The sequence below is a fragment of the Taudactylus pleione genome, unplaced genomic scaffold (genome assembly GCF_031769625.1).
Source record: "Taudactylus pleione unplaced genomic scaffold, aTauple2 ptg000202l, whole genome shotgun sequence".
Lineage (NCBI taxonomy): Eukaryota > Metazoa > Chordata > Amphibia > Anura > Myobatrachidae > Taudactylus > Taudactylus pleione.
This window is the reverse complement of record NW_028284604.1, coordinates 13,132,822-13,159,743: the sequence shown is the minus strand read 5'-3', so window position 1 is coordinate 13,159,743 and position 26,922 is coordinate 13,132,822. Positions and strand designations below refer to the sequence as shown.

The window sequence follows — 26,922 nt, the reverse complement described above, 5'->3', positions numbered from 1 at the left end:
AGCAATTATACACAAAGCTAATTTGAAGCCAAGCAGAAAGCTGGAAATACGGTACACAATTACATGGGCATTAAATAGGGAAAAAAGTTTACAAGCAAACAACTTTATATAAAAGGATAATATATAGTATTGCATGCCCAAGTAAGCATCGTAGACCCATACCGTATCAGGATAAAATCTGTGGTTTATTAAACTAATAATACGGTGATAAGCCCTTAAAAGACATAACGTTGAATCTAATCTAATAGAACAGCATTTCAATTAGCATCATTTATTAAAAAATATGATGTAAAACAGGCAGAGTTACAAGATCATCCGAGCATAGTCCTAAGTCAGCCCTTTTGCTTATTTTTAAGTACATTTACATGTGCTATGGTCTTGTGCACCATATTCACAAAGTCCTAAAATGTAGTATTTATCATGTACCATTATCTGGCAGAATATGCCTAATGTGGTGTGCAACCTTACTGAACAATAGTTTGCTCAATCATAAATGAAACCCTTTCTTACATAAGGTTTTTTTAATGGGATGCAGATGAAGTACCGGCGTGCAGGATGCCGGTGCTCAGAATGCCGGCGCCACAATACCGATACCAGTCAGAATCCCTGTGCCGTCATCCCGATGATAAGTACTCGCGTTAGGGTTAGTCACTAAGGGAGGTCTAGGCCCTAAGGGGGAGGGCTAGAGTTAGGCTCTAGGGGGGGGGAGGGATAGGTTTACGCACTAGGGAGGTTAGATTTAGTGTGCGGTGAGGGAGAGTTAGGAGTAGGGGTATGGTTAGGATACTTACCTGGCAGGTGTCTGTATCCTCCTAACCCTGTTGGGATGCCATACCAAACCCATTTTAATATATATATTTCAGATTCCCAGTAAAATGTTATCATTCAACAATATTAAACTGGTGAATGCGAACTGCCAAACAAAGCACATGTCACAAAATCGAGAGCACCAGTAAAATATTGTCCAAATTACAAGTGTTTATGATCAAGAATAATATATTATAGGCAGGTATTTACAACTCTACACCCTTATCTTCCTATTCCTCAGAGCCAATTAATATTATACATTAGAAGATTAAATCACAGAATATGGCTGTTCTGGTGTTGTCATTTGGCATTATTCATCCCAGATTGTCTAAAAGCATTGCTTAAAATAGCAGGGATCCTTGTGGGAAACCTCAATAATGATACTTGGAAGGAAGACATGGAAAACAAAATAACCAAAAAGGGAATATTATCTAACCACTGTGTTTATTGTTAAAGGCATATAATATTTCATACTTTGCAAACTAAAACATTTTTATAGGGAAACAAATACCCTGGAATTATAGTCCAAAGACACATTTGATTTGATTTGAAATTGATTATTCATTTTGTTCATCTAAGCACAACCATACACAAAATTCTTATTTTGGAACAGCAAATACAGTGTATTATGGATTATAAACAGTTCTAAAATCAACATTAAGATTTCTGCCCTCTAAAATTACAAGAGAGTAATGAAAAAATGTCTGTTTTGTGTAAATGTTGTTCTAAAATACCAATCATACACTACAAAGAAATTCAAAGTTTTTTGCTAACAATGTGTCTGCTAAATCTGAACCCTCAAATTCCTTAGATCCCAGTACAACCTCCAGAGGTCAGGGGAGTTACGATAGGGGTACTATGCTGGATTGGAAGGACACCTTTGGCTCGTCTGAGAACACAGACCCCCATGTGGCTGACTCTTTTCATAATCACCAGGACAAAAAGGGTAAGGCCTTGGAAAATACATTTTTGATATATAATAAGAGGTCAAACGGGGAGGGAGGTAAAGTACATGGTGTGGGTGCTTTCAGCTGGATCAGTTCAATATGATGAAAAAAACTGAGTGGTTCTCCAATCAGCTCTCTGTAGACTTGTGTAAGATAAATATACATTGACATCTGGGTGTTTGGAGTTTGTTTACAGTCTTTTTTTTTTCTTGTGTAAAACATTTTTTTAATGTAAGCCACATCAACTCAAGTTCTCACAACCAATATTTTACAAACCTTAGTATATGTATTCAACAGATTTCTATAGTCGACTAAATCACATAATCATTTTAGGTGTCCCAGTAATCGGAAATAACTGTTTCTATTCTAGTTCTGTTCAATTTCCAAACCTCTTCTGACAGCCATTTTACACAGAAAATGCTTTAAGGGTTAAATCTGGAAGCTATTTGGGCTAGACTACAACAATACCCATCTAAAATTGTTTTGTGCCTGTACACTAATATATTACACCTTCATCTCTATAACCAGTAATTGGAGAGAATAAGTACCAGTTTTTGGTTATTGTTTTTCTTACGGTTATGAGCGATCGGTTTACAGCCTATTGCCGCTGTGACCTATTTTTTTTTACACGTTACCCCATGAAGGACACTTTGTAGAAGAGAGATGTCTCTCTTTATATAATGAAGGCGTGACTGCAAGATGAAAGGTATTGACCTGTAACCTAGAACGATCGACCCATAAGTGGTGATTTCATATATTCTCCACCACTGACTGACTGCAAAGCATAACGTCATGTTCAATGTACATGTTTTTTTACTTATTAAAGTAGTGCCCCCACTTATTAACCCATGGAGAAAAGTGGAATGTTTCATGCATTGAGTAATTCAATCATCTGCTATGAAAGAGTAGAGAATTTGGAACAGATCCTCTCTATGATTCCTGACCTATTCATGAAGAAATGGCACATTGAACCAGACCATTATCTCATCCGATTCATCCAAAGAACTAATTTCAACATTATCTTGATGCTTCTCTCCTGTAATTTCAGCAAATAATAGATATCACATTGCGCCCGAATGCTTCTCATGGGTGTTAAAGGAAGATATGATTAATGAACGAGGCGCTGAACCAGAAAATTTGTACTGCAAATAGAAAAGCTACACAACGACATGCTGAGAATTCAACTCATATTTTTTATATTTTTTTTTTAATCTGGTCAAAAGCATTATTTAAATACAAGATAAGAGTCACTGAGGTCATTTGATGACACTTTGCAGATTTATTGATGCACCACATTTCCCCAATATTCTCTGATAATTTTATTAGAAATACCAACAATTTAAGTGTTTCCATGCAGTTAGTGTCATTATTAATTTAATTTATTTTTGGAGGTGGGAGGGGGCTGCATTATCAATATTTGAATTGTGTATGCTCATATTGACAAAGCTGAAAGCACCTCACACATCAACATGTAACTAGTAAGAAGTTATTAAATAAAGACACAATGGTGGCAGAGGTTACGCATGGGTGTTTTATCATTATCACATTTGTGTGCTTAATACTCCTTGTCTGTCCCTGTGTACTTATACAGTAATGATATTTAACAGCAATGACGATAAACAGAAGGACAATGAGTAATATTGCTATACACAAAAAAACAGTAAAGAGCTTGATGTTTTGTTATGGTTTCGTTATGGTTTTTTTTTTGTTTTCACTTTTGCTGATGATTTTGATTTTGTCGGACTATGGTTTTGTGTTAACTTTTTGTTTTGCAAAGTGCTATGTTGTGTTATTAAGTGTAATTTCTTTGAAAGGTGTTTTCTTTCAGTTATTTTCACGTTGATGGTTAAACCCTTTCAGTGTACTAATTCTTAATTCACTTGCTGCTTGGTTTGCAATGACACTAGTGGTTTGATGATGTCACATCCATATGTTCAGCATATGCACAAGCTCAGGTACCTGAAGGATTCTGGTAGAATGAGGTGGCCCTGGAAATCGCTTGGCTCATTGGGATGTGACATTTGTACACCACTGCTTAATAGCTAAATATACTCTGGAGTTGTTGTGCCTACAGTTTAAATTTCCATGCAGGTTAAAAATAAATATCTGCAATGTAAATGTTGCTGGCCACTGACCACTTGCAGATTTTCTGTACTTAGTTTAGTAAGCACATCTGCTGCTCATTGATTTTTTGAATGCACAGTATAAAGTTTGATTATTACAACTCCAGTGTATGTTTTATTTCTGTGCAGTGTTTTTCTTTATTTTCATAGACTCTTGTGTGTTTTTCACATATGCAAAATGAACTAAACCTCACCTCCTACACTAACCCTCTCCCTCCTCCTGCTACCATTGTACTTAGCCTCCCTCCTTGACTCCTTCCCTTAAAGCGACACTAACATCTAAAACTTAAGGGGGCTCATTTTGCTTTATTTACCCCAAGTCAAATATTTGTTAAAGTGTTTTCTTTGGTACAGAGACTCTAAAGGCATAAAACTTGCTCTTCTAATGAATGTGCAGAAAGCTATAAGAAAAATAGTTAATATGAAATAACAATACGTCTGAGACTAATATAATATTTATTACTATGGGGCATATTTAGCAAAAAATATTTGGATTGTTTTTGGGGGGTAGCCTTAAATATTAGGTAATTCCTACATATATCAGTTTATGATTGTCTGCTAATATGCTTAATTTACCAAGTGATTGGCCGCAGTAACTAACACCACCTTGAGATGGCGTTAGCCATTGTAGCCTATATTTACCAGGCACAGGATCTGCAGGATCTAAATTTGATAATACATATGCCCCTATGTGTTCATTTACCTAAATGATTACAAATTGAGAAAAAGCATTTTGACCTGTCTATTGATGTACCTTTTTTATATATCAACCAATGTCTGGCTTTGTCACACTCACAGTATTACAATGAAGTGAGTGGGGTGAGGGCTTCACAATTCAGTGCCTCTTTTTGTATGGAATGGTTGGATTATACCTTTTGTCCCAGGATGTCTGCTACATCAGTACAAAATTGTTTAGCCAAACACTCCTAATAACCAAAGTAAAAAACTTTAGTTTATGTTAAGGCAATAAGCCCCTTTACAGACACAAAATAAAATAGAAAATAGCTTAAAGTACATAAATTAAAATGAAACACAGCTAAATAAATAAATACATTAATGTACAGAGCCAGAAAAAATAGTAGTAATGCACAACATTTAATTTTAACTAAAGCTGAGGCACAGTTGGGAGGTGTGATGAAACGCATCACCCCCCCCCACACACACACACACACACACTGCTGAATACCACGTTTTGTGGCTGCTGGTAGGGCTATGATGGCGCATTTCACTGCAATTTGCATCATCAAGCTCCCGAGGATTAATGAGGCTACTCCTTCAGGAGTTGAGTCTACAGAACATTCTGGGACAGTGCACAGCGGTGGAGTAAATGTACACTCTGAGTGAATACTATAAATAGGCAGATAACGCGTTTCAGTACAAGTGAATAACTCGGGGTAATGTACTTGCAAGCTTGCATAAAACACCCAATAATCACACTTCCATGGGAAGACCATGTTTATGCCTGGGGAAATGAACCAAAGGAAGACCTTTTCTCAAGTATGTATGGTTTTTATCATTAAGATGTTACTGTCCTTTTAAGTCAAATAAAAGAAAACAACCAACCTCTCTCTGTGACATATTCCAAGGCTTTACCCTATTAGTAATGATTTAATGCTTTTGTATGTGTAATAGATATACTAACAGAACCTCTAGATATCATAAGCTGCTGGTGAATGCAGTGGAAAGAAAATTAACTAATTTTCTCCATGAAGCTGCATTTCCCATGACCTTCCCTGTTGGTCCTTGTCTGGTTTATCTTCTCCTTCCACCTTTCTCTAGATGTTTATAACTTAGAGGTAAATGCTGACAACTCCCCTTATTTTATCTTGATGCCTTTAAGCGTCTGGAGCCTTACCAATGAGCTTGATAAATTAGCCACAGTAGTCAGCTGCTGGAGGTTCCGTCGTCTTTCCTTTGCACAAGTAATAGGAGTATTGTCTTATTAAACACACATGTGAACTCTAGGTTTGTTTCTTGTCGGTTAACAGTTCGCTTTTTTGTCTTCTTGCTTTTCTAATATTTGGTAATGTAAAATGATTGAGTTGCAGTCTTTTCATTCCTGCTCACATTGGACAAAACATGATTAATGATGGTTTGAGTGAGAAAGGGACTTAACCCTGTGATCTGCTAGAATGAAGCAGACAGCCCTTTCGGAGTGTATGCAATCACCCTTCACTGTAGGCATATACTTGTTTCAAGGTAGGAGGTAATCAATACTGTTTAATTTGCAGGCAAAGTGACTTGTACAGAGCTAGATATATATTTGGTGTGACTTAAAAAGCTACTTAACATAAGTAAATTCCTGTTTGAACAAAGCAGGATGGAGTACTGACCATGTAATGATGGCTAGATATATTACATACTGTAATGACGAGACTAAATGCCATGTAATATAAATATACTGTGCGCTGTATAGGGGCAGATGTACTAAGCTCTGGATAGTGATAAACTACCAGGAAATCGGCTCCTAACTGTCATTTTTCAAACACTGCCTGTAACATGACAGTTAGGAGCTGAATGACTATCCAGTTTATCGCATTCCAGAGCTTAGTGAGAACAAGGCAAAATGGGAAAGTAATTTTACCATGATCTTTGCCATAGCCTTGTTTTCTCCGGTATAGGAGTAACATGTATGTGTACTGTACATAAGCTCTGACACAGCTTGAAGACCAAAGTACATTATTTTAATAATGTTTTTGTGTGTTTTAGAGTAAAATATGCTGCACATAGGTGTAAATGTCTTTATGGTGGGAGTAAAGGAAGATAAGGCTAATGGTGCATGCACGCGGTCAGATGAACGATTTTACAAATGATTTGAACAATTTAACGATTTTTGACTGCATTAAAATGACTGAAATTGACCAAAACTGACTGCAAACACATCAGATGTCAGATATCATTATCTGACCATCGGGAACGCGCATCGTTCATCGTTGAAGGCTCACATGTCAGATTTTCCTTCAGATATGAACGATTGAATGATTTTTACATTCGTTATCGCTCAGATCTGAAGAAAAATCTGACCGTGTGTATGCACCATAATAGTGGGCAGAATACATTTGGATAGTTGGCTCATTGTTTATAGATTTGTGGCACTCACATGTTGGAGATAAGAGAGGGGTCAGTTTTATTTATTTATTTATTTTTTCATTTCTCTTAACTATTTTGTTTCTGTTCACCACATGGTGTGCAGTAGGCTACCATTAGTTCAATATTACAAATGGTCTCCGAGATGATAGAAAAACGTTTCCACCTTTATAGTAGACCTCCTCTCTGATTGTGCACTTGGTAGTCAAACCAAACTGCTCCTGGCACTAAAGGCTCTCTGTGACATTCTTGGTACCAATCTGGAGGGGAGACATATGCCCACCCGTCACTTAGTTGTAGCGCAGATCTATATCCTGTGGCATAGCTAGTGGGGAGCAGGGGAAGTGAATGTTCCCCATAAGATATAAATTGCCCTGGGTGGCGCTTTCAGTAGGCAAGTGTGGCTGGTGAGGTGTCAAGCTGCTGAGGTGCTCCACTTACTGTTTTGCTCCACCCGTCTTCCGGGTTCCTAGTGGTTTGCTGTGCCCTGAGCAGTACTGTGTAGTGCTGAGGGTACGCTGCTCTGCTCCTTCCTCTGCTGCTCGTCCTGCAGCTACGCAAGTGAAGACATGCTGACTCATGGCCTCGGAGCCACAGGTTCAGCGAATCATCAATTATTCATTGTGTACAAGTCTTAAGGTGTCTACACACTTAGAGATATTTTGCACGATTTGCCCAATTCCGACGCATCGTGACGACAAATCGTGTAAAATATGCCCAAATTGTGAGTGTCCACTCACGATCACGATGCCGATGCTCATCCCCGCAGGTCGTACATCGCATCTTCAGATCTGCCATGCTGTAGGCAAGATCTGACAATCTCAGTCATGATGCACTGGGAATAGTTAGGAGGCAAGATAGATCGTTTGTCACATTGGACAGTTTTTAACACAAAATCGTGCCCACGACTGCCAGGGAGCTGCTGGGGAGAGTTCAAGGGGAAATCAGATACGTTATCGCATCGTGACCACATCACCAAGTGTGTAGGCACCTTTATAGTCTAGTAAGTCATATTGACTATATGAATTTTCTGTTTTGGAGGGAAGAAGCCAGTTACTTTCACTGCTGGAGCTGCTTCCTTTGCATTATTTTTGTTTGGCAGGCATATAGCAAGAGAGAAAGTTTAATTTGTAAGAATCACCTAAGGCAGACACAACCTTTGCATGAAATAGGTATTAAACCAGCTATTTTCAGATAGCATTTGTGGATGATATTATATCATTTTTGTCAACTCTCCCGGAAGTTTTGGGAGATTCCCGAATTTGGGGAGAGTCTCTCGGTAAAGTGTAAAAATCCACTTTATGGTAAGCTGGTTGCGGGTCTTGATTTGCTTTTAATCATGGCCCCTCCCCCAATAATTGGGCTTAACAGCCAAACTGCTTAATCCTATAATCTCATGAGTATGTACGCAGCACCCAGAGCTGTTCCAAAACCAGACTGGTTCTGACCTGCAGCTCAACATTTCTCCAAAATGATGAGCTGATATATTTTGTAGTGTGTGTGCATTTCTGACCATCTGTACGACCTTTCCTGCCATAGTTCATTAGCCCCTCCTGTCCCGCAATCCTCCACACAAATGGCAGTAGAGAGTACATTATACTTTTCTTGAACTTGAATAGTGTAAAAATATGTAATTCAGAGTTTTCTTTACCCTTTTTCCCCCTCATGTCAAACCCTGGCTATACCACTGTCTATACCCCATGGCAATATGGAGCAGATGGTAAGGGGTTATTCGTTTTATTGACCTGTAAAGTGGCAATGTATTACATAGCGGTAATACAATAGGTTAATCATCGTACAGTCAGATTACATGCAATCACAAGGTAGATTGTCTAAAGCTGGCGTCATGCTGTTATTTTTTGGTGTTACGGAACAAGCTATTATGTTTCATCAATATACAATTGAGGTGCACGTGTTACGATTACATTTGTAGTCATCTGATTATTATTAACTAGATCTTTCATAAAAAAGCATGGATCACTTAGCAACGATTATAATTGCGATTTGAATGAGCGCAAAGAAATCATGTATGTGAGCGCAATACAGGACAGTTGAAGGATCGTTGTGCTTTAATCACATAATTATAGACCACACACTTCAGTCAGGTTTGATTTACGTGCTTTTGTTTAAAAATGTTCCCCCTAAATAATTGCATCATTGATTGAATGGGCTGTCTACATTTCAGTGTATTAGATGAATTATCCCCAATACACGTGTAAATTGTCTGACAATTCAATAAAAAATTATTGAATGATCAGAAGTTAACGCTGAAAAAGTGGGTTGCACAATGCAGATATTAAGCTTTTTTTAAATTCAACAGCAAATTAGCATTAGATAAAGCATAATGTTGAATATATTTTTTCCCCTGTTGTGCACAATAAATTAGACATTCATTATCTTACCTTTATATCTTCTTAGCAGACATAAGCAAAAACTCGGGAATTTTCCAGGGCACAGCAAGTCGCCCCGGGTCCTGTTTATGTCTGAAAGGGCCTGACAGTCCCGGGTCCGTGACCCTGCAATCCGCCACTGTTATTCCCGCAACTTGCAACCCCTGTCAGTGTCCGACTTATGTCTGAAAAGCATGACTCGGGTCATGCCTAAAAAGACTTGATTGGTGGGCACAGTAGCGCTTGGAGATGACATAATATCCGAGCATCCACTATTAGACAGAAGACTCGTGTCACTGCAAGATGCTGGTCCGGTGTGAAGAGTGACGACCCGGGACTAACCGGGTCCATCACGCAGGTGTGGAATGGGTTAAGTTCTGAAACACTGACTTCAAACCGTGTTCAGTATCCAGGGTCCAAGCCGGGTTAAAGCCAGGGTTTATGTCCGATAGGGGATAATAGAGTATTTATACAAAATAAAGTAACTGTTTGATATCATAAGATGAAACTCAGATTCAGTGATCATAGGTGCTGAGAAAAACAGGCATGTCATAATCCCACAAGGCTCCATGACATGAGGTGTGTTCTACCTGCATTTTCATGGTCTCTGACACACCACCACAGATCAAAAGTCTTAACCACAATGTATATAGATAAATAAATAGACAGACAGAAGTATATGGATGTGTGTAGACAGACAGCAAAGACAGAGGGGCATACAGACAGAGGGGCATACAGACAGAGGGGCATACAGACAGAGGGGCATACAGACAGAGGGGCATACAGACAGAGGGGCATACAGACAGAGGGGCATACAGACATAATGTGAGTAGCTTGTGGCAGGATATCTGGAATGTTCTGAGAACATTGGCTGAAGAGGTGGAAATGTTTTCAGGAAGAGGAAATCCATTCCAAATCCAGTGACAAGATGACATAACTCTCTGCAGATGTATCTGACAACTGTGATTGGATGACTGCCTAAGTGAGCATGGAAATAGTTTTTACCCTGTGTCATGTTGAATAAGTTTTGTGTGTGCCCCTCACCCCATAAAGAACCCTGTAATTTCACTTTCTTAGTAACAAGTGTCACCAGAAAATAACATATATGAAAATGTTCTGCAAGCTGGAACATCCTTGTGATTTATGTAGTTGGGAAAAACCATGATTAGTTTTATTACTTAGTTGAGTAGCATAGATGACAGGTGTCTGTGATATTAATAACTTATTGCATCCCCAGTAATTATAATGCTCTCGAACATTTACAAGTTTGCACATACATTTTGAATGATAAAACTAATTCTAATCGTATTGTTGATAGCTGTATCAACTATGGGTGTATAACTTTTATTTAAATAAGTATAATTTCCTGTAGGACTCTATGGGGAGTTATCCATGTAACCCCTTTATTTATGTTGTAGAACTTTACTGACATTCCTTAAATAATATGTATTGATGATCTAGAATTGCATAGTCCAGTCCTCCCTGCTCTAAATGTAGGGTGTTAGTTCTCAAGAGATGATCCATTTCCAATGTGAAGTGTTTTTGCTGTTCAGGGTGGATGTAATGAGTAGTCTTTGGTGCTTATTGGTTTTATGCCCCAGTTCAAAAAACAGAGTTTAAACCTTTAATAAATCGCCCCCAAGATCTGGTCATTAGAGTGGTAAAACACACTGAATGCTGACTTTTCCTCTGGGCACTTTGTCTGGAGTTCTCTTTCATTAAGCTAAGTTGGCTATATTGACGTTTACTGGAGCCGACTTTCCTTGCTGAACACAGAGGTCAGAGCTTAGAATAAACAAGAGGGAAGAGATGACAACTGACGTTAGACTAATGGTCCTTCTATCCCTCACACCAAATTGTGGCAGAGATGATACAAGAAGAGGATTTCAGCCAAAGTTAGCTACTTCTTGACAAGGAGAAATGTAACAGTCAGAGGGGTGAGAAGGTTAACTTTTTATGTAGGTTAATATGTATAGTGAATGAACTAGTGCAAGCATAGAGGAGCCCATGTGCCCAGATGCTGCTTAGTTAAGACTTCAATAATTAGAGTGAAAACTCAAACTTTAGCTGCTCGGAAAACTACATTATGCGGTATTTCAACTTATAATTAAGGTCAAGTAATTCTCTGTCAAGTCTGGATCAGTTACAAGACAACCTAGGCAAGAGCCAAAGGCTGTGATGGGACAACAGGTGGCCCCAGGATCGCATGCAACCGTCTTTGCCTTCAATAAAGCTTCTTACTGCTTTATTGTCAGATGTATTTGTTACAGTTTGTAACACACTTGCTTAAAATGTCTGATCTTATATTCGCACAGGTAGATATCTCTTTCTTGACTGTATTGTTTTAATATTTTAAGTTATTACTGAGATTAATGTTTCTTTTGAAGATTGGAAAGCTAAATCTTCAGCTGCTGAAGGGCGGGCATCAGGTTGCTGGTCACTGATCGAAGATATGCAAATTATAAAGATGACCCCAAGTACAGTTCAGAAGACTAGGAATTCTTTGGCGGTTGCATATCTCCCAACATTTAGAGCTCTATTTGTCAGTAGTGGTTCAGTGGCTGTGTTAGGTATTTGTGCGTATAACAGAGGAATGCGGTTAATATACCTACAGCCGGAATGCCGACATGGCTGGAGATGCCGGTACTGATCATAAGTATAGCAGGCCGGGTAGGTGTTAGCCGTCGGGGGGGGGGGGGAGGATTAGGTTTAGGCATCCCGGGGGGAGTTAGTGCTAGGTTGCGGGAGGGGGAAGTTTAAGGTTCGGCTCCAGATGGGGGGGGGGGGGAGTTAGGGTCAGGCACTAAGGGGGGAGGGTTAGGTTTGAGCACTTACCGGGAGGGTTAGGGTGCAGAGTAGGGAGTGTTAGTGTTGGGGTACAGTAAGGGAGGGTTAGGGAATAAATAGGGCAGGGGAGCACTACTTACCATTCCCCTGTCCGGATTGTAGGCATTGGGATGCTGCTGTCAGTCTATCGGCGGCCGGCATCCTGACTCTCTGGATATCGTACTGATTCCATCACAGAGATACATACTGCAGTTATGGCTGTATTTACCAAACTGTGGCTCCTGAGTGGAGTTTCGCGCCCTCTTATAAGCAGCCTAAAACTGCTGGCGAAGGGTTCCAGTAATATCTGAGCAACACATTGCTGACAATCTTAAATACACTCAGACTGCTATCCCCATAATTGGTACAGCGGTAAGTGGCGCAAAGTAAGTTATCACCAGAGGAGTCTCTTCAGTTAAATTAACGAAATAAATAAACCTGTTAGACTTCTTACATCAGGACAAAATAAGCTCCACCCCGATCCAACTAAACCGCAGCCCTATTCAACCACTTTTGATCTACTCTCCGCCCTTTTCGGGGTCTGTCCTGCTAAAATTATTGCTTTATATGGGGATAAGTTTTATATACTTATACAAAACAATTATTAAGAGGTGAGATACCCTGTTGTGTTTGACAATGGCAGGCGAGAGTAAATATTTGGAATATATGATCAAATAAAGTCTCCATCCAGCTCTAGAAACAATATACTTAATTTGCATTGTACGAAAGAAACCTTTATTGGAGGCTTAGCTAGTCTTTGTATTGTCAGATTTCTGACACAGAGAATCACTCCCCTGGTTTTGATGTGCTCGACTTCCTTAATAAAATAGGACATCTCATTTCAAATCATGCATAAGCAACACACAATGTATAATGACACATGCTTAAGTTAATGTTTGCCCAAGAACATTTATCAGGGGTAAACAGGAACATCCAGCACTGATAAATAGGCTTATCAGCATTGTACTGTATTTACATAAATTAACACTCGTACTAATATAACATGTGAAAATGCTAATTTTCACATCTGCATATTTTTAGCACAGTTAACACATCCATACTGACTGAGACTGTAGAGCAGACTGTTTTATTTGATCACAATTCTACTCAGTACAATCAAGTTTCTTGCTACCATATACAATGTATATCTTTGAAAGTCATACCTACATCCGCAGTCAATGACTTGAATCAATAATTAATATGGTTTGGTGATAGCTATGTATATTACCAAGTACTCTCTCCTCTCTTTCCATGCTGAAATATCACTGTAAAATATACTGAGGGATAAATGTAATAGCCTGCCCATGTTTCTGGCTAGTATGCTTATGATTTAAAGGGGCAATCATTTAAAAGGCAAAACAACCTGGTTTTCCCTTAAATGATTGCCTCTTTAAAACATACGGGGCACAAAAGGAGAGACAGGAAATACACCCCATTGCACTACCTTCCCTTAATTACCAGTACGACGGTACCTTCCCTTAAACTCTATGGAGAGTGTCCTGAGGAAGGTCACAGTTTGTATGTGACCGAAACGTCAACTCTCTCTTGTACAACAATAAATCAATCTATTGATGAAGTCCCTGGTGAGTGCACTCTGTTTTTTTTGTTCTTGGAATAGATATATATGAATGACATGGGTCTTCCCCAGTTCACATATAAGTTCTTCTCTGTTGAAGTAATCTAACACTTGTAAGTTAATGCTGTGTTAACCTGGTTAACTTAACCTAGTTGTAGTAAAACTCATTAAAGGTGGGTACACACCTTACAGATATATCTGCAGATGATGGTCGTTCATACACACTGAACGGCCGTCATATGCATGTGCCCTCGGGTCTCGGGGGGCAGGACCTGGCGGCAGGTGGGCGTGTTGGTGGTGAGTCCCGCCCACCCTTCTTTGCGGCTGCCGCTGTACACACTTGCCGATGGATAGATATATCTGCAGACATATCTGTCCATAGGCTGTGCAGCACAGCCAATGCGATATGTTGATGAACGGCGATGTTCACCTACATATCGCGGGTACACACTGGCCGAGGGGTAGCAGATATATTGGCCAATGTATATGTCAGTGTGTACTCAGCATTAAACTTCCATTCCTCCCAACCATCCCAATTTTGGCAGGGAAGGCCCGCTTTATGATCCAGTCACATAGCAATTTTGGTTTAGTGGTCAGTAGGTATTAGGACTTTGATTCAATTCCCACCACGGTCCTAAATGTGTGGAATTTGTATATTCTCCCTGTGCTTACGTGGGTTTCCTCCGAGTACTCCACCAGTTTCTTCACACAATCCAAAATATTCTGGTTGGTTAATTGGCTCCCAAAATAATAAAAAAAACCATAGTGTGTGTACATCTGGTAGGGAATATAGATTGTAAGCTCCATTGGGGCAGGGACTGGCCAAATATTCTCTGTAATGTGCTGCGGAATATTTATGCGCTATATAAATAACAGTAATATTCTACTTTTGGGCAGTTTTCAACTTTTGAAACACTACTGTATAATTGCCACTATACCACTAGGTAGACTCATAGATGAGTGTTTATTTTTTTCTATGTGTGATTGACAATACCTTTTATTATTTTATCCGCTATTATATATTGTTTTGTGTCACTAAAAGTGCCTTTTTCATATATATTAATATGTGCCTAATACATGGAGTTTCAAAATCTATGATCCCATCCAAGATTTATTTCCTCAATAAAGCTTCATGAAAATATATCGAAAAGATGCATGGACTGCAGAATAGTAATTAAAACATATACACAGTATGGATCGATCACTGGCCATTGGCATTTTCCCAAAGAAAGTGAAATAAATGTTTTAAAAAACAATTAGTCTCCATATTATGATGCCTTCACTCGCCTGTTCATGTTAATATCAGCAGTGAGACACTCACAACTGGTCTGTTCACACGGGGCAGCATTACTGTGATATTCACTTGAAGTCTAAAATCATTTGATAACAATGAAATTTAGCTGTATAAACTATTCCAAATATTATAAGGCTAAGAAGACATGGACATTTTACATGTATACAAATGTAACTGTCACAAGATTTTAGAGCAAATCTATTTGGGAGGCTAGTGTATGGCTATTGAATAATTCACATTTTCAGAATTAAGTGCTGTACATGGGCTAATCTACAATGGATGCATGGTGTGGTGCACATATCGTAGCTATCATTTTGCAGAAGATTTGCCCATGCACAATAGAGTAGTCACCATGACATGGCTTTGGCACCATGTTTCCAGAGACTTGTGCATGCGCAGTAGACTCTGGCACACTGCCAGAGTCTACTTTATAACTGTGCCGGTCAGAGGGGAAAACAGGTGCGCGCTTGGAGACTGCTTATGGGCCCCCTCCTCTGAAATTGACCCCATTTCTATACTTTTGGTTTGTTTTATTTGTTTAACAATGTTAAAAATGATGGCCACAAATTCAAAAATAATTAGATCGAGGAGCATTGCCTAAACGGGCATTGAGTAGGACGTCTGTCTTACAGTCTCCTGCCCGAATATCCTGTTTACTAAACATTTGACTACCCTGAAGCTACTTTTCTCGCTGTTGGTTGTCTCCTGTTGGCCGGGGGTTTTTCTGCCGAGCTCCAGATCTCCATTGAGCCCTACTATTCCTCCATGCTGTGTTGGTGCCTGTGTCGTATTAGGACGCTGGGACATCTTTGTTGCATTCTCCTGCCTGCTGCTTCTCTGTTCTCTGAGATTTCTCTTGGTGCCCAATGGCTCCTGGCTCTAGACTCCTTGCTGCTACCTGCTGTCCTCCTGTAGTTGATCTTGCCTTGGGGTCTGCATTGCTGACTCCCTGCTGTGCTCTTCAACCTGCCTGCTTGTTCTGTAGTTCCTGCAGTTGTGATCGCCCCTTGGTGCTGAGCTCCAGGGTTGCTGGTCTCCTGTCTCCATCACTTGGAGAGCTGAAGCTCACTCCTGTCTGGCTCCTGTGGCTGCATTCCATGCTGAGCTTGCTGCTTTTTTTGGCCTGCTTCTAAGGTGCTGGATTTACTGTAATATCAAGGACTCATAGTGAATCATATACTCTTACATTTCTCCTTATTTGCTGCTCCAGCATATTCACTCTCTTGTTCAGGGCTACCCTGTGGACGTTTACTGCTACTTCTACTGCGGTTCTGCTGACTAGCTTCTCTTCAAGATCCTGTTTCAGCTCTTGCCTCTGCTCCTTATTGCTCTAGTGTCCTATTCAGTGCTACCTTCTGGACTTTTATTTGTTTGCTACTACTTAACTTATGTTACCTTTTCTCCTGCTGGGACTGTACCTTCAGTGCGCATTATGAAAAGACTTCTCCAAGCCATTATTGGTGGGTGACTGCATGGGTGGTGGAATTGCGTGCTGAGTTGTTTCTTTTACGTCAAGTTCTGCCATAACTGAGGGTTGGGATTGCTGAGACTAAGCCTTCTGTCTGTAAATCTGTCTTTGATTGGTTGACCCCTTTGAAGACTCAAGGGGTGGTGTGTCCGGAAGTTCTTGTCACCATTGAAAGATGTTTTGTTACAACCTAATTTTGTCCTCGGTTCGCTGTTCCACAAGTCTGCTGTAATCAACACAGCCTCATCTGTCAGGAAGCCCTTTTGAGAACATTTTCTGCCAAAATGTCTATTATGCAGATAACAGTAATTCTCTTTGCCATAACAGATTTAGAGCATTGATGGAATTTGGCGGTCGGGAAGGGGGTGGCCTTCCAGATCTTTCTGCAGGGGCCCCAGGGTGGGACGATCCTCCTTAAATGATTTATGCGCACTTGTTATCCTTATTTGTTTATTTATTCAGACTTATCAACAGCCTGTTTTTGTATCCTGTCTTTATTTAAGTATGCTTGATTTCTTACCATTTTTTTAATCTGTTTTGTCATTGCACTGGTCACACACTCGTAGTTATGGCCCTGGGTTAGGTTATTTCATTTGTTTTTTGGGGGGCATTCCGTGTGTTGTCCCTGTGATACTGGGCTGGCCTTATGGTTCACAGGAATAGCTGCCCCAAAGTGTTTTGTGTTGAAGAGTGGGATGTTAAGTTTAGTAGAGTAGTTGGGGGTGCGAGTATTTGTTTGAGGATCCAGCTATGCCATAAGTTCAGGGTATGGCCATACAGGGTGCGGGATGCATATTTTATTATTATTATTATTTTATTTTGTCTGGGTATTTGTTCGTTAATGATGCCTTGTATCAGTGGGGTATCCATCCGAGTTGTGTAATCTAATACTGTTAGTTGAATCATCTGTCACAGTGTATATTTCTTATAATATACAATACAATTTATTGTATTCAATACAATTAAAATTTTATTGTAATTGTAGTGATCTTTTTCTGGCATTGGGCTGGCTCTGTATGTCACAAACTCCATTGACACCATGTCTTTCTTCCACAAGGATCTGGATGGACCCTTCAGGTTTTCTAGTTATTATTTTTACATAATTTAAGGTTTTTGTGTCTGTTTTCCGCATAATGGTGTACAGTGCTTACCCACGCTGGCTGGCTCTTTGAATTGCTATGCTTATTTCTTAATCTATTTTTGACCATGTGAATGTTTGTATTTAATTCCACATGCCATTTTTTTTCTTTCTGCCATGTTTCTTGATTATTTTTAGTTTACTGTATTGGGTGTAAATAAAAAAAATTAAAAAATTACACAATTTAAAAAAAAAATAATTAGACTGTAAGATGATCATTTAATAAATCTAATTGGAGATTACATTTTGCTGTTCAACAGTATCAGTAATTAACAGCAATTTATAATTCATTTACAGGGAAATATGTAGCATATTTGACGTCTATTACTTGAATGTGCATCATAAATAATAATCCTCTTGCTAAATGTTATAGTTGCTTCCAAAATGTAATGTTTAAAAGGTTTAAATCCAATTGATCCATTATAAAATACACATCTCTAAACTAAGTTTTGGTAGAAACACAATGGATTTGGCATATACATTTCCTCTGAGGATTAAACTACTTTTGCATAGTTTTAAAATTATTATTTTAAACATTTCATGGGAAATATGTTGTCACTTAGACTGGAAGAGTCCAAACTGACAGACAACTCTCATGACATATAATAATTAACACACATCAGCTAAGTGTTGCACCACTTTGTGAGATGGCTACTACTGTATACTGTTAATTATTTTGAATTCATTACCTACTGTGCTTTAGTGAAAGTTTCTGCAGAGGAAACACTATTACGTCTATAATTAAAAGGAGCTTTTATTCTGAAAGTGTTTGGTCGAGAATATTTATTCATCTTTTTCTTTTTTTTTAAAACAAGAGTATGCAGAGAACAATCCAGAGCAGAGCAAGACTTCTCTAGTATGTTGTATAGTTTTTTTTATGTCAACAGCACCAATCACCCCCTTCTGGTTAACCCCTCACAGCCAAATTGAGTTGCCTCTTTCTCCAGCAGGGCTTCATACTTTCAGCAGGGCTTCATACTTCAGTAGGGCTTCTGTCTATAAGAAAGCCTTAAAGCATACATAAAGCAGAAGAACCAGCGTTGGACAATTAATGCCAGGGTTGTGAGTGTGAGAAGAAAATATATAAAAGTATTGCAAGTGTCCACATATTGATAGGTTACAATTATTTTAGCATATGGAAACTAGGATTATGGAGGATTTATTTATGTATTTATTAAAAAAAAAAAAATACACACACACATATATATATATATATATATATATATATATATATTTATCATGGTGGCCTCCTTGAGAGAACTTAGAAATGTTCACATGGAGATCAAAGGAAACTGCACCCTATTAAAACTGTTTGTTTGGATGGGATATATATTTTCCTTTTATCAGAAGAACTTGTGTCCAGAATAAAATATCTATTAACATTTACCAATCATTCAAAGGTGTATAAAATAAATTGTACAAAAGGGAAGCATATAGGGTGGGTGGTCTCAGTGATGTGTATATAATATGCTCTGGTGGACACTACTTTGCTCATCTGAGCATGCGCTTGGGCCACCAAAGTTGCAGTGGAGCCGATGTGGTTTTCTACTGTAACTGTGTATTCTTGCTATCTACAAACAATGCTTTTAATATATAAACACAGGCCTAGCTTACTATTTCCATCAACAATTCTACAGTTTGGACTTTTTTTTAATCACATTTTAATGCTACTATGACACTGTTGCTGTATCTTCCCTGAGCTTACTGACCTCATAACTCCCAACTCAACTGCTTCTTCAATCAGGAGAAGGGTCATCACTTGCTCTATTGATGTGCCTTCATTTTCAAACACCTATTCATAGCTGTTCATAGCTGTGTTTGCCTACTACAATGTGCAACAGTAGACAGGAGATATTGCCAAACTTTCAGATCTGTGGTACAAAATGACACAGAGACCTCAAGTTGGGAGTGTTGCTAATTAATCAGGACTGTTGGGCAGTAGATAACCTCTAAGTAAGTAATATACACCAAAAGCAGGGACAAATTAAAAATGGGGAAGATGGAACTACAGCTCCAGTTCTCCACATAAAACTAGGCCCATCATTGAGATAGTATAATGACAAGTCACACATTTGGTTACTCCGTTGGCCGTAAAAGTACCATAGAAGTACTAAAACTGTATTTCTATTTTACACACAATTATGCAAGTTTTCTATTTTAAAGTATTTAGGGGGACAATGGGGGCTGATAGTGTTATGGGGTGTGCACACCTGCATGGCAATGGTCACAGCTTTTCTGCTTTTCATAATAGACCCTTCATCATTTTCAGCTCCAGGCCAATGTGGCCATTAATTCGGCCCTGAGTAGGAGTATGGATCATTGAACAGGTAAACACAATTATATGTCTCCTGACAGAATTCTGGTGCAGACCAGTAGGTAGTAAGCACTTATTTGTGCTCTTCTTTATAGGCATTTAAATTATTGCATTTAGAATAGAGATGAGCAGTTCAATGTTGCTGAAAACCAAACACAACTGAACTTTGGAATTCCGTGTCGAACAGAGTCCCAGCTCGGATCCCTTTGGGGAACAAAGTAGATGAAGTGCCAACTTGGGTCTTGTCGCCAAGTTCGGAACTTCTAAAAGACGGATTTTGCATGTTTTGGATTGTATTTAAGTCCCTCCCTTGTTATTTCAAGTACTGTGAGGTGGTCAAAATTGACTGACTGGAAATTAATGTTACTGAAGTTAATAATGCTATAGGAACAAAAACAAATCCGAGCTACATGGTTTTATTTATTTTTTATAAAAAAGAAGACTAAAACACTTAAGGGTGGTTTAGCCAAAACCAAAACACGACTATGATTTAGAACCAAAACCAAAATACGGGGTTCTGCGCACATCATCTATACTTTAGAATGCCTTTAAGCAATACAGTTATGCATGGAAATGCTTATAGATTTAGAGGCATTGCCTAACCATGTGTAGGAGGCAGCAACATGTTTGAGGTAGTAGGGGTCCAACTGTGCTTCCTCTAATAGTCGTCTGTGTTTTAAATTCCTAATATCTGGACAAAATCATGTAAATTGTATGTTTTATATACTCTATATAACACGGTATGAAAGTTTGTATTTCATAACCTTTTTTTATCGGATTGGAAAAAGCACACTGAATATAGGTTTGCTGTTTATTAGCATGCATCATATTCAAGAATAACACACATAAAAGGATCATCTTTCATAGCAGTATTTCCAAACTTTTCAATGTTATTGTTAGTGAAATAAAAATGGCTGCCAAATGGTGCCGTTCACACATGCCCAAAGTCAGCTGCAAAGGCCTGTTCATCTGTCAATAAAATGCCAGTTAAGACACCTGTGCTAATACTGATAAATATTTCAGGAAGCAGATGTCTCTGAAACCTGAAATGGATACCGATCAACCCAGGAAAGTATCCAGCTTTCCGTTCTGTTAAAGAGACTTGCTGTTTTTCCATGACCCTTCTGTTTAAAGACCTAGATATTTTTTTCCAGTGAGCTTTTCACATTTCCACATAATAATGCTGCTAGTGTGAGATGCGTGTGTGTGAGATTTTTTGAACGCTATTTTAGAATATCTATGTTTAGAAGTAGTGTTTCCTAAGTCAGCTTAGATGCAAACTCTTAAAACACGGAATTCTGAAAACAGCTTAGATGCAACTTGAAGTCTGAAGTCAGCTTAGATGCAAACTCTTAAAACACGGAATTCTGAAAAGTGAAAACATCAGACAGAGCTTATGGATATAAGGAGCTCATTCAGACCCGGACGCTAAGCTGCGCTCTCACGCAGGTAAAAGGAGCCGGGTATGCAAATGCCGTGATCGCACTCTCTAGTGTAAGGGACGCCCTCTATGCCTTAGAGAGTGACGGCAGTGAGCGCCCGCCGGAGTATAAAGACGCCCACTTTTCTCTCTTAACACACGTCATCTCCAGGAAGTGTATGACGAATTGGAACCATCGAGAGCCATTGGTGATGCACACAGCGCTAGACCTTACCTCTCTGCAAGCTGAAAAACAACCAAGTGACGTGTACAATGACGCATCTTTGCTAATTATGCACCGTTTGGATGGCCAGACACGCCTGCATTCGCAGCACCACTCCCCCGTTCACAAGCACCTTTCCCTCCTGTTACCACACACAAACGGCGCTATCTGTCGCTCAAAGTAGTCCAGTCTGTGTACTGCAAGCGCACGATTCCCAGCCGCAGTAACTGGTTCATGCATGTGTACTTTGATGCATAGTACGCATGCGCAAATGTGCGATAATCGCCCCTAGCGTGCATCCGCAGCTTTTCGAACGGGTCTGAATCAGGCCCTAAGTTTGCAATGGTAAGGATGTATGTCACCATTCTGGATTTTGATTGTCATACAGATCACTATGAGAAGACTGTTGTAGTCAACATATGCACATAATATATTTCCCAAATGCAAAATATGGAAATTTGCAGTATCAGCAGTGGAATTCAGTGCAAGAGATGTAGGGCCTGGTTCAGCATGGATTGCAAGATTGCACACACACGCACCCTTCCGCTACAAAATTATGCAAATGAATGTGACTGCAAGACGCCCACCCAGGGGCGCCGAGAGGGGGGGAGCGGGCTTCATGAGGGGCCCAGCAGGGGCCTGGGTCCGGCGCCGCTCCCCCTCCCTCACAGCAGCCCAGCACACAGCGTGTGCTGAGCTACAGTGGAGACTGCTCGTGGTTGCTGAGCAGCAGCCACAGCAGTCTCCTATGCCTGTGGGGGGGAGCGATCACACTGATCGCGCCCCCCCTGGCTTTGAGCAGGGCTGAGGGGGCGTGGCCATGCCTCCCGCGATCAGGCTACGCCCCCTATTACCCGGGCCCGCCGCGGCTCTCAGTGGGCCTGCACCCACCACTGTATACAGCCGCCCACTTCTACTTACATCCTCATTAGTTAGCAAGTCTGCGAAAACATCATTAACATTGGACCCATACGCACAGTTGTGGTTGAGCTGGCTTCACTTCAAAACTGCTAAACTTCCTGTAGGTATCTGGAGCTCAGGCTGTGTATGCCGCCGTAGGGGCTTAATTATGCACGCCCCTGTAACGGCGTTCAAACACACTGGCACGCCTGTGTTTCTCCGACCACCTCTCCGTCACCACCCACAAGCGGTTCTTCCTGTCAATCACTCTGTGATGGGTCTGTGTAGCTACTGCGACGGCAGTGGAGTGTTTGCGTACGCGCACTGTGGCTTTGATGCATGCGCATCGCGTAACATTCGTCCGACTGCATATGTGCTTGCATCTGCGATCCTTGCTGAATCAGGCCCGTAGTGCGATATGATAAGCATCTGTTGGGAAAACACTTGTCCTGGACTACCTGACATCAGCAACGCGTATCAAGGATCATATGCACCATTTCCTAATAATAGCATTCACAATTGCACACATCTAACTCAAAATACATAGGGCTTCAGACGGTATTGGCTATTGGTATTGTTAAGTGACTTCTGTTGAATTGAACATTGCAGTCAGCACATTCTGACATTGCCCTGTTCTTGTCTGAGGGCCAGCTTGTCTCATTAAATCAATTTCATATTTATTATTCTGGTGAGTAATGGTTGTCTTACCAACTACTTAATATATTTTTTGGCTACCTAATAAAAATTGTACAGCATGAAATAACCAGTCATAAGTCGGCATAATCTTATTATGGCACTGGCGATTGAAGAGGCCTATTTTGCCTCCTTGCACTAAGAGCACTTAATAGAATAATTTATATTGGTGTCAATTAGTACAGTACAGGTGCAGTATATTAACCCACTGGCCAGTTGGGTTCTGGTATTTTAATTGAATATCAAAGATATAAGTACTCTATTCTCAATACAGTGAGCAGAAATTTGTTAACTGTACAGATATTGTAAAATAATTATGGAAGTTATTCTACAATCAATAGATCCTCATTACACTTTTATTTAATTCTATTTGATTTATAGTATTTTATATCTCATCCAATATCTCATAAAACTGATTGTCACACATTCTGTTTATTCATTGAACTGTTATTTCTTAATCCTTTATAATAAGTGCTGAATTAATGCAATTTTATTTTGATTAAAAAAATATACATACATTATTTTATAGCATGTATTGCTCACTTCTGCCTTAATGTGCCTACACACTAGACGATATTTTACATGATTTGCCCGATTTCGAAGCATTGGAACGACAAATTGTGTAAAATATGTCCAAATTGTGAGTGTCCACTCACTATGCCGATGCGCGTACCCAATGGTCGTACATTGCATCTTCAGATCTTGCCTACTGCAGGCAATTTTTCCCAATCTCATACACGATTTTGTGCAATAGATATAGATTTTGTGCACGATAGATCTTAAGTCAGATTGGACACTTTTTAGCATCATATAGTGTCCTGGAGTGCAAGGGAAATTGGACACAATATCGCACCGTGAGCACATCGTCTAGTGTGTACGCACCTTAAGTTCTACATCTTACTTTCACTAAACCAACATCTAGTTTGTCAAGCAGACACTGGCACGACATTAGAGTCTTTCAAAATGCATTAGCTATACTTCGATGTATAAACGGAGGACACCACTGATTTATTTGCCTTTGTGTCTGGTAAGTTAAGTTTAAAATAAAAAAAAAAAGTTCTTAAAACATTTAAAATGACTCTTCTCTACAGGTAGAGGTCAGAGGACTTGATTCTGAGACGCAGTGCCGATGTTTATACAGTTAAGCGATGTTTTGCTAATGTGCATATGCGAAAAGTCCACAAATCCCTTAGTGCACACATGCGAACCCAAGTGTTCTGTGCTGTTCGGCATCGCTAATACTTGACAAGGGGTTTGCGATCCCTGGATGTATCTGGGAGGAAACTGGGCGATGACCTAAAGTGATTGCAAAAAGGGACCTATGCATGGGCGTGTTATGGGAGTGTCACAAGTGTACACTGCTGTGTTCCCAATCACAAATCCACAGCTTTACAGGCCATGTTTAGTTGGATTAGAGGAGAGTAGCGACACTAGACAATGTTGCGTCGATGTTGGAGTGTTTACAATCTCCATCGCAAATGCACAGAGCCTGACAGTGGGTGTCTCAAAGCTCGTACACTCCATCGCACCACTGTTGCGCCAGTGGTTGCGACCGTGGCTGCATTATCAACCATCTCTGAATCAGAAAAAGAAGACTTAAGGTGAAATAAAGTTAATCTAATATTTTTAATAGCAGTCACTAAAATTGTAGACTTGAAATGAGTGCTTCAATTACCATTTTTTTTCCTAGTTATTGTATGGTAAAATATTATGTGCATGTTTTATAACTTTAGTTATCCACAATTTAATAGCATAATTGCACTTACATTCTAAATGTTTATTCATTGTTCTATTATATCACCTCACAACATGCATAAAATGGGAGTCGGGAATGCAGAAGCGCACCTTGGCAAAATAAGTGGCATAGTTGGGTATCATGAAATAGTGCACATCACACTTGGGGCCATTCCATCAGGATCACTAAGCCATTACCCTAATAATACCGCTTCAATGTCGCAGTCACCTGCTGCAGTTACACATGCTATTGAATGGACATATTTCCCAACTACCCTCAAATTGGGACAAAACTAATGATAATTAGGAGGCCAGAACAGCTGACTATTGTCTCAAATTCACAAAGCATGAGTGCTGAATGAGCCTCTGCGCCCTGTAAGGGTGTTCTGTATTAACACTTACATCAGAGTGATATTTTTAACAGTAATGCAGAAATGGGATTTGCTGACTTGCTCTTCATCTGATGAAACTTAGTATAAAATGCTTGGACATAATGTCAACATTTTGTTCCAGACCAGAGTTTCTGTTATCATTCGTCATTGCCCGAGTAACTGGCCTGAAACCTGTATCCATCCACCTCAGCATTTAAAAAAACAGTAGTGCACATCCATATGTAGGGAACAACAGCTTTCTGTATACACGCAGAGTTTGCTCTGTAACCATAGTATGGAAAGAATAATTATAGTACTTTCGGAATAGTGGGTGATGTCCTTGAAATCTGCCAGAACAAGATGAGGCATATAAGCAGTGGGCACAGCCCATGTGATATAATCTTTGCCATTATGCACTGCGGTATGATGATGTTTGCATAATTAACTCCACCCACCACATACTTAAGTCCAGCCCACTTCTTACTTTATATATATATATATATATATATATATATAAAAATGACACTTGCTACAATAGTCTGTACATTACACACAAAAGGCAGTTATATGTATTTTTTACAGTTTCTTGCTGCAGATGTGTAGCAACAATGCAATCTGCGAATGAACCATTATTCATTATTTGTAGACTAATGCATATTTCATTAGAGGTTTCAACACAGATTCATTTTATATACATCTGGGAATATATTAGCTAATTCTCAGCATGTTCCCTGTAATTTTGTTATGAGTTTGGCAAAGATACTGCTCCATTATACAAACACAACGGGCGTCTTACTGATATTATTTGCAGAGAACGTATGAATAAAGAACATATAAATGAGGGTAATTGAACACAATTACAGTGAAGAATCACTGATTTGCAGTTATAATTGACACAACAGGCAAATGATATTGAGAGGTGGCAGGAAGGCAAGTGGGCTGTATCACATTCACACCCACTGCAACGTACAACTTACTGGCTGCAACATGCTTCTTATTGGAAGTTGCAAGTAATTAGTAGCTTCATGAAACAATCTTGTCTTTAATTTATGACATTCCGCATCCATTTGCCAATGTTTAGGTTTCATTCAATGCCATCTGTTCCACATTACTGTCTAAGCACTAAAGTGAGGACGGCTTCTTCAAATACTCTTTTCAATTGATTCCAATTGGTCTTGCGTTTAGCTGGCTGCGCCCAGTCATTAGTGAAACCGGTTGAAGCTGCAAGTGTTGAGTGATTGGAGATTTGTAGTATGGTACTAATAGGCTCATTCTGAAAGCTGAACCAGTGTTTTGATTCTGAAATATTGGCAGTAAATAATATGCCATTGTGAGAGCCTGAATGTGGAGGTAAAATAAATCTGGCGCTCAGTCTTGTTAACACTTTCATTTACTAATGCTATCCTGTAAAATGTCTTGATGAAAAAAAACCTTATAATTGTGTACAGTACGATGGTATCCGGTCAGGTAGTTGACAGAATGTCGACATGGACGTTAACCAATATTTATTTATTAACAGTGTCTTATATAGCTCAGAATATTCCGTTGCGCTTTGCTGACATACAATTAGCTCGACATGGTTAAAATAATGATAAAATGATGATATTTAAC

General features: G+C 39.5%; 1 protein-coding gene across 6 annotated transcripts in view; it reads left to right on the top strand.

Annotated features, from left to right (window-relative positions):
• SEMA6A (semaphorin 6A) overlaps positions 1 to 26,922 on the top strand; it is a 206,460-nt gene that overhangs the window by 133,118 nt on the left and 46,420 nt on the right. For 5 of the 6 annotated variants that reach the window (XM_088477712.1, XM_088477711.1, XM_088477709.1 and 2 more), the window contains one exon: positions 1,619 to 1,753. The exons of the other annotated variant lie outside the window; for it this stretch is intronic. In XM_088477712.1, coding sequence (XP_088333838.1) covers positions 1,619 to 1,753 — 135 coding nt within the window. The remainder of the gene's footprint in view (positions 1 to 1,618; positions 1,754 to 26,922) is intronic. 6 annotated transcript variants of the gene reach the window in all.